Source organism: Echinops telfairi, unplaced genomic scaffold (assembly GCF_000313985.2).
Source record: "Echinops telfairi isolate 266 unplaced genomic scaffold, ASM31398v2 ScPeMD7_1;HRSCAF=3_0, whole genome shotgun sequence".
NCBI lineage: Eukaryota > Metazoa > Chordata > Mammalia > Afrosoricida > Tenrecidae > Echinops > Echinops telfairi.
Window position 1 is genome coordinate 73,273,970 of NW_022103896.1, and position 12,611 is coordinate 73,286,580.

Sequence of the window (12,611 nt, forward strand, 5' to 3'; positions counted from 1 at the left end):
GTTGGTGTTTTTTGGGGGTGCGTGGCCTACTTCATGTATATAACCTGACAATGTGAAAAATTCCCCTCTCTGTTTCTTCCTACTGGTCTGGATCCTGCATCAGGCTACTTGGGACCTGGATTAGCAGCCTGTCGTGTATCCTGCTGGTCCTGGGAGCTACCAACAGCTCATCATATTGCCAACTGACCATAAAGTCATCAGAGCCTAACACCTGACTTGCCAATCCACCTCTGTTTACACCAACTGTGGTCTTCCTGCTTTGTCCTCTTGTCTCCTGGTTCATCTCCCTGCTTCGTGGTTCCCTGGCCTGGCAGCTTCATGAGTCAAGATGGGCCTCCAGTTTAGCATCTGAACCACAGATTTATGCCAAACTGGGCTTGCCTGTTCTGTGGCTGTGTGGGCCATTCTTTTGACAGAAAGTTTTTAAAATATATATAGATGTCACTGGTTTTACTGCTTTAGAAAACCCAGCCTAACACACCATTTCAAACTAATTATTGTGTATGATTTTGATGTATGAATAGAGATTCACTTTTCAAAATTTACTGGCCCTTTATTTCTTTAGCATTTGTTGACAAACTTGCCTTTCTCCACTGACTTTTTTTGGCATCATGGTAAAAAATTCCTTCCTGCACTCTCTTAGTACTATGCCAAGTGTCCTCAGCATCCTTGCACATTCTTTTTTAAATTGTGATTTGTATAAAAATTTACAGAGAAAAATAGTTTTTCAGGTTAAAATTTATACACATTTTGTTTCACAACATTAGTTGCAGTTCTCTTAATTTAACGGTACTCCTCCTGCATCTTTCCTGGGTTCTTCATTCCTACTCACCCTTTCTTCTGTACTTTCTGAACCTTATTTAGGGATACATACTGCCTTTTTAGTCTTGTATTGTTGATTGTTCTGAGGAGAATGTTTTTCATGGGTGTTACTGCTCACTTCATAGGCCTGCCTATTGCTCGGTTGCAAGGTAATTCATTGACAAGGGCTCAACTCCAGGTTACAAGGGGATCGAAGGGCCACAGTCTTGGAGGTTCTACCAGTCTCAATCAGACCAGCAAGTCTGAACTTTATTATAATTTTAAATTTTGTTCTATAGTTTTCTTTCATTCTGAACAGACCTTCTGTGGTCCCAGTAAGATCAGTAGTAGTAGGGCCATATACTAGTCAGCATCATCAACTTCTCCTTGCCAACTGCTAGTAGAGGCTGTAGTTTGCATGGTCTATTATTACTTTGATCTTGGCACATGAAGTTTGCCAAGAGTACAAAGCTCTAACTGCTCTTTGCTCTGTCCATATCTGTCTACTTACTTTTTAGGTATAAATCTAGACCAAATAAAGTCTTGTGTTAGCACAACTTAGAGCAAAAATTAAAACTCTGCATATGCATATTAGAATTCTCCGGCTTTATTTATAAAACTGAAATAAATATTATTTATTATACTTTCTCAATTCCTAGAACTTTTAGACAACTTCTTGACAATGCTGAAACTGTAGGTTAAATAAGTGAAAAGTAATTTTAAAAAACTACTTACCTGATTGAAGTTGTTCAAGTTTATCTTTTTTGTGTAAAGATAAGTCTCCTATATAGCAGATAGCACCTTTAGCTAACAAAGCACTACCCGCTTGAATGCTAACTCCTCCAGTTCCATACTTATTCCTGGATAGAGTAGGAAAAATTTCAGAAGAAACTGGATGATGTATACCACGGGGTACAAGGTTTATACTGAATTTCAAAAGCCTAGGGGAAAAATACATTATTAATTACTATTACTTAATATTTGATCATCAGAGGTCATAAAATATCAACAATTACAAAATACAATGTTTATTGAGTAGTTCAGATAGGCTATTTAGATGCCAAGAATAAAAATGCATGTAAGACTTAGCCCTTAACTTGGAAAACTCACAGCCTAGAAAGAGACACATAAACAAAAATAGGTAAGTATTAAAATAATGTCTTAAGAATTACCTATAAACCCAAACAATCTTATTACTGTCAACTTCGTTCTGATATGTAGCAACTGTAGAGGACAGGGTAGAACTGCACCATCGGATCGCCAAGGCCACATCTACTCCCAGGGGTGGCTTGTGGGTTCAAAGCACCCAACTTTCGGTTAGCCGCTGAGCACCACTGTGTTACCATGGCTTGAGAATATCCATGTACACACTGCCATTGAGTTGATTCTGACAGATAGTGATCTGATAAGGCAGAATATAGCTGCTCCCTAAAATACTGCAGTTGTAAATCTTTACATAAGCAAACCCCTTTATCCTCCCACAGAGCATCTGCTCCGTTCAAACTGCCAACCTGTAGGTTAGCAGCCCAACACTTAACCCACTAAACTACCAGGACTCCTTCTTGCTTTATTAGTGGAAGAAAAAATTGGTACAATCTGTAGTAGTTAGCACTGTATTATATTGTTGGTGGCAATTTAGTCTTAGCAAAACATCAACTGTGCAATTAATGTTCATTTGGGTTTTTATTTTAAAGTTCATTGGATACATGTATTTTGATTTTAGAATTCCATACAAGATATTAACATGGAAAAAGAACTTATTCCTAGCTGGAAAAAACAGTTAACATGCTCAGTTAAAGGATAGAAGTGTGAGTCTACTTTGAGATGCTATGAGAGAAAGGCCTAGTAATCTACTTTCAAAATATCAACCACTAAAACTTTTATGGAGCACAGTTTTACTCTGACACATACAGAGTTGCTTTATATGCATGTATGTAGCTTTCAAAATGCTGAATAGAGGATCCTTTCAAGATTCCCCCCAAATGGCAATCTTAGAATTCTTTCCAGAGGTTTATTTGTGTATAGAAATTCTGGTGGCATAATGGGTTATGTGTTGGGGGGCTAACCAAAAAGGCCCAAGTTTTGAACCCCCCCAGCTGTTTGAAGGGATAAATATAAGGCAGACCGCTTCCATAAAGATTCACAGCCTCGGAAAACCTATGAAACAGTTATATACTCTCCTAGGGGGTCCCCATGATTTGGTATTGACTCCATGGGCTATTTGGGTGTAGGTGAATCAGTATTTGAATGGAATATTTCAGATTAATAAAAAATGACTTGTTGACACTTTCAAAGTAAAACAAACAAAAACAACCAAAACTCATTGATATCAAGTCCATTCCGATTCATAGCCACCCTATACGATAGTACAGGGTAGAACTGCCCTTGTGGGTTTCTGAGATGCTAACTATGAGAGTAGAAAGCCTTCTCTGTCTCCTGGAGAGTGGTTGATGGTTTTGATAGTGGTTATATGTTGAGCTGCTAACTGCCAGTTAGCAGCTCAACATATAACCACTATGCCATCAGGACTCTTCTGCTGACACTTACAGGGAAGATTATTTAAAAATGAAATCAAAGCACAAAAGCCCTATAGAGTTTGAGGTAGTATATAGGGGGCAAAGAAGCACAGGAGAAAAACATTTATTTGTAAAGGTCTGAGATGTGAAATACATTGAAAATTTAAATATTAGACTTAAAATATCGAAGGCAAATAACTCGTTTATTCATGTTTTAAAAGTTTTAAACTTCATGGACAAAAGTTTATTTAAATATACTCAGATATATTAAATGTTCATCTTGTCGTCATGCTCATGGAAAAGATTTATAAAAACCTTTATAAATATAATTTATAAGTATACAGATTCATACCACTATTTTACCTGTCTACAAGTAGAGTATCATTTGTTATAATTAAAACATCTAGGCAATCTTCCAGTTCCTTGTTACGGTCACTTGTCTGTACAAGACTCATTAACAAACAGAGCTTGAGCAAATTATAAGTCCCAGGAGGAACAATTTGTGATGCAAAGATGTTGGCAAGTATTGCTGTAAACTTCCAGCATGAGCTGGACGTTAAGGAGAGAAGACACCTGAAGTTGTCACTAATTCCTGAAGGAACTGAAAGTAAACATTAGTACATGTATTAGAAAGGACTGTAAAACCATAAGAAGGTACCATGGTAGATTTTTTTTTTTAACCCTGGTAGATTTTTTTAACCCCACGTGTCTAAAGTATTATCAAGTTGTACTTCTTTTAATGATACAATATTTGAATTCTCATCATGATATTATGTTATGACTGGTGGGGGGCAGTCACACTGGCCTATTATTTCGATCCCAGGGGATGTAATAAAAGTAAGCTGTCAACCTAGTGTGTCCACATAGACAGGCTTTGGGTGGTTGCAAGCACATACTTCATTCTCTTAAGACATGTAAGCACAGGCAGGGGGTTGTGGTGGTTCTTGCCTCTGATGAGAGAGAGAGCCTTTTGGATTCCCAAATAATGCTCCTCACAGCAGCCACCACCCTGCTGTCCATGGAGGTTTGTTTGCATCTTGCCATGATATTGAAAGGACTTCAACAGAACTTCCACACTAACAGTCTGACCCCCCAACCAATCATGGGGATGGCTCAGGATTGGGCGGCATTTAATTCCACTTTGCATGAGGCCACCATTATGGCAGCTAGCAACAACAAAGGAAAGCCGGAACAAGGGCTTCCCAAATTATTGTTTGCTCCTATAGTTCTGTGTTTGAATAATACCACCTTCATTGAGGGTTACAAAGCAGAATGGCAGCAAAAAAATGTGGCTGTTGAAAGGGAAGATTTTGAGATTAAGGAGCTCTGGTGGTGTAATAGTTACATGTTTGGTTGCTAATGGGAAGGTCAGCAGTTCGAACTCAGCTGTCTAAGGGAGAAAAGACCTGGGGTTCTGCTCTCATGAAGATTTCAGCCTAAGAAATCATATAGGGCAGGGCTACACTGCGTGCAGGGCTGCTATGTGTTAGAATCGACGGGATAAACACACACTTTGAAAGCCAGGAGCTTTTGTAGCTTGATAATTAGGTGTTCTCTGGTTAACCAAAAAGTTGGCAGTTCAGTGTATTCTTGCAAGAACTGATATCTGCATAAAGACTACCGCTTATAAAACACTCTGGGGCTGTTCTGTTCTGTTGAAAATGGATGAGACGTCGAACAGGGCAAGATATGACAAAATAATAATTTATAAATTATGAAGGGTTCATGAGGGAGGGGGGAGCAGGGAGGGAGGGGAAAAATGAGGACCTAATGCCGGGGGCTTAAGTGGAGAGCAAATGTTTTGAGACTGATGAGGGCAATGAATGTACAAATGTGCTTTACACAATTGATGTATGTATGGATTGTGATGAGTTGGATGAGCCCCTAATAAAACGATTAAAACAAAAAGAAAATGGATGACAACCAACAATACCATTTTGAAATGGAGTCCGTGGGGGTGCAAACAGTTAACTCTCTTGGGTGCTAACCAAAAGTTGGAAGTTGTCCATTAAGAGGCACCCTTCTGGAAGCTCAGCCCTTGAAAACTCTGGATCGCCGTCAGTAAGTCTTGCCAGCAACTGGTGGTCGTGGTGGTGAATTTTGAAAGTACTGACTGCTACTTCAGTGGATGCTGATTGAGGCTCCAAGTAAAGTAAAGCACTTGACATTTCAACCTTTCCTCCATTTAGCATGGTATGTTTATTGGCCCTGTTGTTAGGATTTTGGCTTTTTGTATATTGAGTTGGAAACCATACTGAAGACTGTAGTCTTTGATCTTCATTATAAGTGCTTCAAAGCCTCTTCACTTTCAGCAACAAGATTGTCATCTGCATATCACAGGCTGGTAGTGAGCCTTCCTCCAATTCTGATGCTGTATTCTTTTTCATATAGTGCTCTTGGGCCCATTCAGCCCTGGGGCCATATAAGGCAGGCCAGGCCCTCGTGAAATTATCAATCCTGGCTAACATTACTTGCCTCACCAAAGAGAAGTTTCAACCATCACACTAGGGATGAGTTAATTAAATGTTTGACCAGTATACTGTTATATCTATATGGCCTGTGGCAGAAAAACCACCCACTCCTGATATAGGATATATATATATGAAGCTGTGTACATCAGAGATGTCTTGGAAGAAAGGTGTGTACATATCATTTTTGTTAGTGCTGTTGAGTTGATGCTCATACTAGACATTTGTCAGCCAAATTAAAAGAGTAGATCAGATTTCAAATGTTGTTCACTTAATGTCTAATTATGCTGGAGTTTGTAAAGAAAATTGTGAGTAATATAGGTGATTTTTTGACTTTCATTTATCTCATACTTTTGTCTTAGTTCTCAATTGGTTGAGAATTCATATGAGAAAAGGATGCTGTTTTATTGGGTTCTCCCACTTAGACCCCACAATTTACTTAGCATTTTACCCACTGCCTTTGAGTTGATCCTGACTCATAGTGACCCTGTAGAGTGTTTCTGAGACTGTCAATCTTTGTAAGAGCAAAGATTCTCATCTTTCTCCCTCAGAGCAGCTAGTGGATAATTGATTACTTTATATGCTTCTTGACTAGCATAGAATTTATGCCCCACAAGAGCAAGCACTTTAACTTTCTTTATCATAACTGGATACGTAGTGCTTACAAGAGTACATAGCATATAGGTAGCTAATTATCTGCTAATTAGCTAATTATCTGCTGAACAAATAGATTGAAAAAATTATGATACTAGCATTTTCCTTACCTTTAGGATTACAAAAAGTGATGCTACTTGCCTCTACACACACAGCACTTTGTGAGGTTTGGACACAGGTTGGAATTCCAATAATTTTATACTCATTTCCTACATTCATTTTATTCACAGATTCATCTAAAATTATTAAACATAGGATAAAATACTTATTCACTAAATGAAACATGTACATGATCCAGTAATAATTCTCTAGCTGAGTTAGAAGTACCGTACACTATTTACTTTTGTTTACTGTAATATTCATATAGAGTGGTAATAGTAATGTAAACTGAGACAATATTATTGCTGATAAATTTTGATGCTTACATGAAATGACAAATGAACTTCCATAACCAAGTAACAGCAAGATACTCTCTTATAGTCAAAAGGGAGAAAAAAGTCATTGTATATGATATGAATTATCTTTGCATTGAAGGAACCTTGGTAGAGTAATGGGTTAAGCATTGTCTGCTCTCACAAAGATTTGAAGCCTCAGAAACCCTGGGTACCAGTTCTACTCTCCCCCATAGGGTTGTGATGAGTCAAAATCAACTCCATGGTAGTAAGTTTTTGGTAACAAAGCAAAAACAAAAAACCACCAACTAAACACACAAACACCCAGCCAAAGGATGAATGACAAGTGAAAATAGAAATAGAGACTATCATCTCCTTAAATGGATACTCTTTTCAGTTGTTTCATAGAATCTTACAGTTTGGACATGTGTCATGAAGTGAAGGAAAGATCAAGAAGGAAGTCTAGCACGTCTGTGGATCTCTTCCCATGCCAACTTACAAAAGCCTGCTTATAATAACAAATTTTGATGTTCCCACCTATTTATTTAGGTTCTATGCAAGAATTTATTTAAAGAAAGTGTCTTCTACTAAAATATAATTTGGATGAAACCCAAACCAAACCTGCTATCAGAGAGTCAATTCTGACCACAGCAACCCTGTGCAGGTAGGGTTTTCAAGATGGCAATCTTTACGCGGACAGACAGCCTTCTCTTTGCTCCTTTGGAGTGGCTGGTGGGTCTGAACCACTGAGCTTGAAGTTAGCTTGTGAGATGGATAGCCAGTTGTACATCTATATCGCAATGTATGGTTTAAATACAGTATATAGTAAAGTAGTTAAAGTAGACTTCGAGGCTGGATTGCCTGCATTAGAATTCTGGCTCTGCTATTTAGTAACTATGTGACCTTGGTAAACTTCTGTGCCTCAGTTTTTTCACTGCAAGATGAGATAACAGTAGAACCTACCTTATAGGGTTGTTGTGCCTAAATTAATTAATATCTGTAATAGGACCCTTAGTAACTGCTATATATAAAATTTACCTATTATCATCTGAGCTTCATGTCTGCCTTGAGCTTGTCAAACTTTGTCAAAGAGTTCTTAATTTGAATATCTACTTTTCTAAATCCTGAGTTTCCTCTACATGATTTATATGTATGACCTCTCTTTCTAAACAGTTTAATTCTTTTAATTTTAGACTAAAGAAGGAGTCTGAACACCATCTTTATTTCCACAGTTCTGGTCTCACAGTGAAGACTCACCTCTTTGCTGAGTGAATGCCCTTTTTGTCACACTCTGTCAGATCTCTACCCAGGTAGTCCTTGCGAGCTGACTATTGCAATGTTCACTCATTCACTTAACAAACATCTTTTAGTTTTTACTATGTAGCAAGATACTAAACTCTCTACCCTCATGAAGCTTCTGTTCTAACTTAAATCCCCACGCCCAGCCCATTGCTGTTGAGTTGGTTCCGTCTCACAGAGACCCCACAGGACAGGGCAGAACTGCCCCATGGGATTTCCAAGGCTGTCAATCTTTATAGGAGCAGATTGCCACATCTTCCTCCCAGGAAGTAGCTTGTACTTCCTTGAACCCCTAACCTTTCATTTAGGAGCTGAGCACTTTAACCACTGTGCCACCAGGTCGCCTTACAATCCCCCAAGATTTACACTTGACATATACACATAGAAAGATGTGTATATGACTTAAAATATTAGCTTAAAATGACTGTGAACTTACCACAGTGCTTGGGACATAGCAGATACTGATTATCTTTATTCATTTTAGTACTAATATTTTTAAAAATAACTTATTTGAATGAATGGATAAATGATTGATACATTAGCTAAACAAGAAGGCTTGAAGGTAAACAGGCGGCCATCTAGCAGAGAAGCAACCAGCCTGTGCGATCACGAGGTGTCCACGGGATCGGGTAACAGGCATCAGAAGACCCCAAACAAACAAACAAACAAATAAAACACTGTTGAGAATGAGGGGGGTCAGAGCAGAGACCCCAAAACCATCTGTAGACAATGGGACATCCCCTCACAGAAGGGTCACAAGGAAGGGATGAGTCAACCAGGGCGCAGTATAGCAACAATGAAACACATAATATTCCTCTGGTTTCTTAAGGCTTCCTCACCCCCCAATATCATGACCCCATTCCTGCCTTTCACTGAGGGCTAGACCAGAGCATGTACCCAGGTACAGATAGGAGATAAATGCTCAGGACACACGGAATCCAGGAACAGGAATGGGAGTAGTGATACCAGGAGTGGAGGGGGAAGACAGGGAGAGGAGGGGAGGAAGGGGGAACCAATTGTAATAATCAACACATCACCACCACCACTCACCACCCCAGGGAGATGAACAATAGAAACCGTGGAGGAAGACAGTGGGTGATGTAAGATATGAAAACAATAATTTATAACATCAAGGGGTTACGAGGGTGGAGTGCAGGAGGGAGGGGGGGGGAAAAGCTAATACCAAGGGCTCAACTAGAAAGTAAATATTTAGAAAATAATGGTGGCAATATGTGAACAAATATGCTTGATAGAATTGGTGTAGGGATTGTTATAAAAGCTGTAAGAGCTTCCAATAAAATGATCTTTAAAAGAAAAAGAAATGAGACAGTAAAAAAAAAAGAGAGCTGTAAGTGTCCCCAATTAAATGATCTTTTAAATTAAAAAAAAAAAGTTTAAAAAAAAATCCCTCAGGAATAAAAACATACAAGATTCTCAAAAATAAAGTTAAAAAAATAATTCAAAATCAGGATAAATCAATTAAATATTTTATAGCAATTTATTTTGAGTTCAAGTGCAATTTACTCACCTCTCAGGAATATTATAAGAGATTGAAACCTGAATGGCTGGTTGTTAGAAACTCGTTGAAAAGCCCGGAGTGCCTTTGTGGAAATTACTTCAACAATCTGTTTATCTTAAGAGTAAAAAAAAAAAGGGAGTTATTAGAATATAATATCTAAGTCAACTTCCACATTGTTACAATCACTATTTTAAATACTGCAATTAAAAATACAAAAGCATTTTTACCACCAAGTACTCTAAATTTTCTGTCTTCTTGAAGTGAAGAAGCACACAGCTTACACAAGAAGTCATTTCTTACTGTTGCAGATTCTGTAGCACCAGGCACATGCACTCTTATATATTGGAACCCTGAAAGAAAACAGGTTAGCTAAATTTGATTCAGCCATTCATTTCTAATCCTTTAAAATTAGTGTAATTCAAAGTATGATTGAGTGAATTTTGCATGTGGGAACAGCAGCTCAATGAACATTTCTTGGACTCCTCTTTCTTACTAGGCGTTGTGCTCAATGGTGCTTAAACAGATCATTGTAATATGTGACAACTGCATTAATAAAATTAAGAAGGGGGGAAAAAAAGGCCGGTTGCCATTAAGTGGATGTTGACACATGGTGACTACCTGTGTCTGGCAGTAAGACTGTCTTCCATATGGTGTTCATGCTTGGGGTCTTTTGGAAGTAGGTTGCCAACAAATGAAGCAATCACATTCAAATGAGTTAAGTTATAAAAATAAAAAAGAGCTGTAGACTATTAAATATGTGTATCATAATATATACAGATAGCACATAGTGCCAATTTTATTTGTAGATATTAAAATATTCCAACTCAAATTCACAAGTTACACCTTGGCCACAGCCTTGGCTAGATCTTGAACTATCGCAGAGTTCAGCTGTGCTAGAGTGCTGATCTTAGTATGTTTAGATGTGGCATACTTGTTCTTGCTAGTCATGTGCTTTGTAAGCCCCTGATTCACCATGACTAAATTCTTAGCCAGGTGCTGCATAACAGGATAAAGAGATTCTTCGTGTATGACAGGCAATGCTGCCCAGTTGGTGTCCATTCACCATTATCAAGAATTTTCAGTGCTAAGCAAAAAACTCCTGCTGCAATCTGAGAAGGAGTAGTAGTTCAACACAGTTAGTTCCATCAGGTATTTCACCAAAGTATGTTGCTCAACATCAACCTCTCTAACCTTGGGTGTCTCTGGAGGAAGTACCGGGGCAGAGGGCACCGGGCACCCCAGGCCAAAGTTTAAAGCCCTTAAAAATCTTCATTTCCATCTTTCTGATCTGGTGCTTAGTGTAAGTGTGATCAGTCACAAAGGCAAAGTCACCGATTTTGCCACGTCTTTCTTCTGAGAAGTCTCTGGGTGGACTCAAACTGCCAACCTTTCAGTTAGTAGCACAGTGCTTAGTCATTTGCAGAGTGTTGAGGCAGATAGAAGAGGAGTATCTTGCAGTAAGAGGACAAATAGGAAAGATTCCTTGCAGAAGGAATGAACTGTTACTAAGCCAAATGATTGGGAAAAGGACATTGTATGGCGATGGAAAATCATGAGCAAAACCAATCATAAAATAAGGTGTGAGAAGAACATGTTCATGCTCTTGCATTGCTGTGTGATGTCAGTGTTACAGGAGCACTTGTTAGTAAGTGGAACAACCTCAAAAGGAAACATTTCAAGATGATACAAAGTCAACATAAACACTAGGGCGTACCAAATTTTATTCCATTTTTCTATTCTGTGGACCTTTCATAACTAATTACAAACATGATTTAGGATTAAATAATAAGTTCTTTAATGCTTCTATCTTACATTTTAATATTTACCTTGTGAAAGTGGGCACGCTTCATCTGAACAAAGGAATCTTGCACCTTGTGTATACTTGGTTACAGTTGTCATTGCAATTACAATTCCTTGCATCATATAAAATCTCTGGGATGTATAGTCAAGTGGAAACTTACAAAGATCAAGCACATAACTTGGCAGAGGAGGTAAATGTGTTAATTTCAGCACTATATTAATCTAATAAGAAAATAATAATATTAATAAAACTTGTAGATCCAATTGGTCTTGTACTACAATCTAATAAATGTAAACATATTATAGAGCAAACTAAGTAAGTGATTTGCTCCTATAGTTAGGAATCAGAATTTTAAGCATGAGATTCAAATGTAAATATTTTAAAGTTAATTAAAACTTTTTAATTAATATGAAATATCATTATGAACTATTTCTATTCTTAAAATTCTTGGTTATAATCATTAAAATATTTATAAAACAGTGACAGCCCATTAGCAATAAACTCACCAGCTACTCCTAGGCAGAAAGATGAAGCTGTCTGCTCCCATAAAGAATTACCTTCTTGGAAACGCTATGTAGGATCAATAGGAGTTGGACCATCAACTCGAAGGCAGAAAGTGGGTTTTGGATAATGAAATAATGGCTTTAGGTAATGATTATCGGTGGCTCTAAAGCCATTAGATAAGAACTGATGGGCAACTATATGAGGGTACATAAAAAGCATAACTACTAGAATTCCAGTTTATACAAGGGGACTTCAAACAGTTTATGAGATAATTTCATTATTTTTTAGCTCCATGTTTTCCATGAGGTTTTTGAAGCTCTCTTATATAGTTAACTAAAAAAAATAAAAACTGGTTTAAACATGTCTGTATAATTAGCATATGGCTGCACACAAGTTGTCAGTAATACAACTGTTTCAGTCTAATTTGGTGCCTTTAAGAAAAAGGTTCAGGTCTACATAAAGACATGTACATATGCAGATATATTTATATGAGGATGGGGAAATAGATCTATTTTTATAGCCTATATTTATAGATTTAGTATTAAGGTAGCAGAAGGACATTGGGCCCCCACTCAAGTACTCCCTCAATGCAAGAATACTTTCTTCTATTAAATTGGCATTCTAGGATGCTCACCTTCCCGACACAACCGCTGAAGA

At 37.8% G+C, this 12,611-nt stretch overlaps 1 protein-coding gene across 1 annotated transcript in view; it reads right to left on the reverse strand.

Moving 5' to 3' along the window:
- Positions 1-12,611, reverse strand: part of MCMDC2 (minichromosome maintenance domain containing 2) — a 27,846-nt gene that overhangs the window by 12,172 nt on the left and 3,063 nt on the right. The window contains exons 4-9 of the mRNA XM_004697532.2: positions 11,476-11,671; positions 9,877-9,999; positions 9,659-9,763; positions 6,550-6,675; positions 3,681-3,918; positions 1,537-1,742 (exon numbers count right to left, since the gene is read on the reverse strand). Coding sequence (XP_004697589.1) covers positions 1,537-1,742; positions 3,681-3,918; positions 6,550-6,675; positions 9,659-9,763; positions 9,877-9,999; positions 11,476-11,671 — 994 coding nt within the window. The remainder of the gene's footprint in view (positions 1-1,536; positions 1,743-3,680; positions 3,919-6,549; positions 6,676-9,658; positions 9,764-9,876; positions 10,000-11,475; positions 11,672-12,611) is intronic.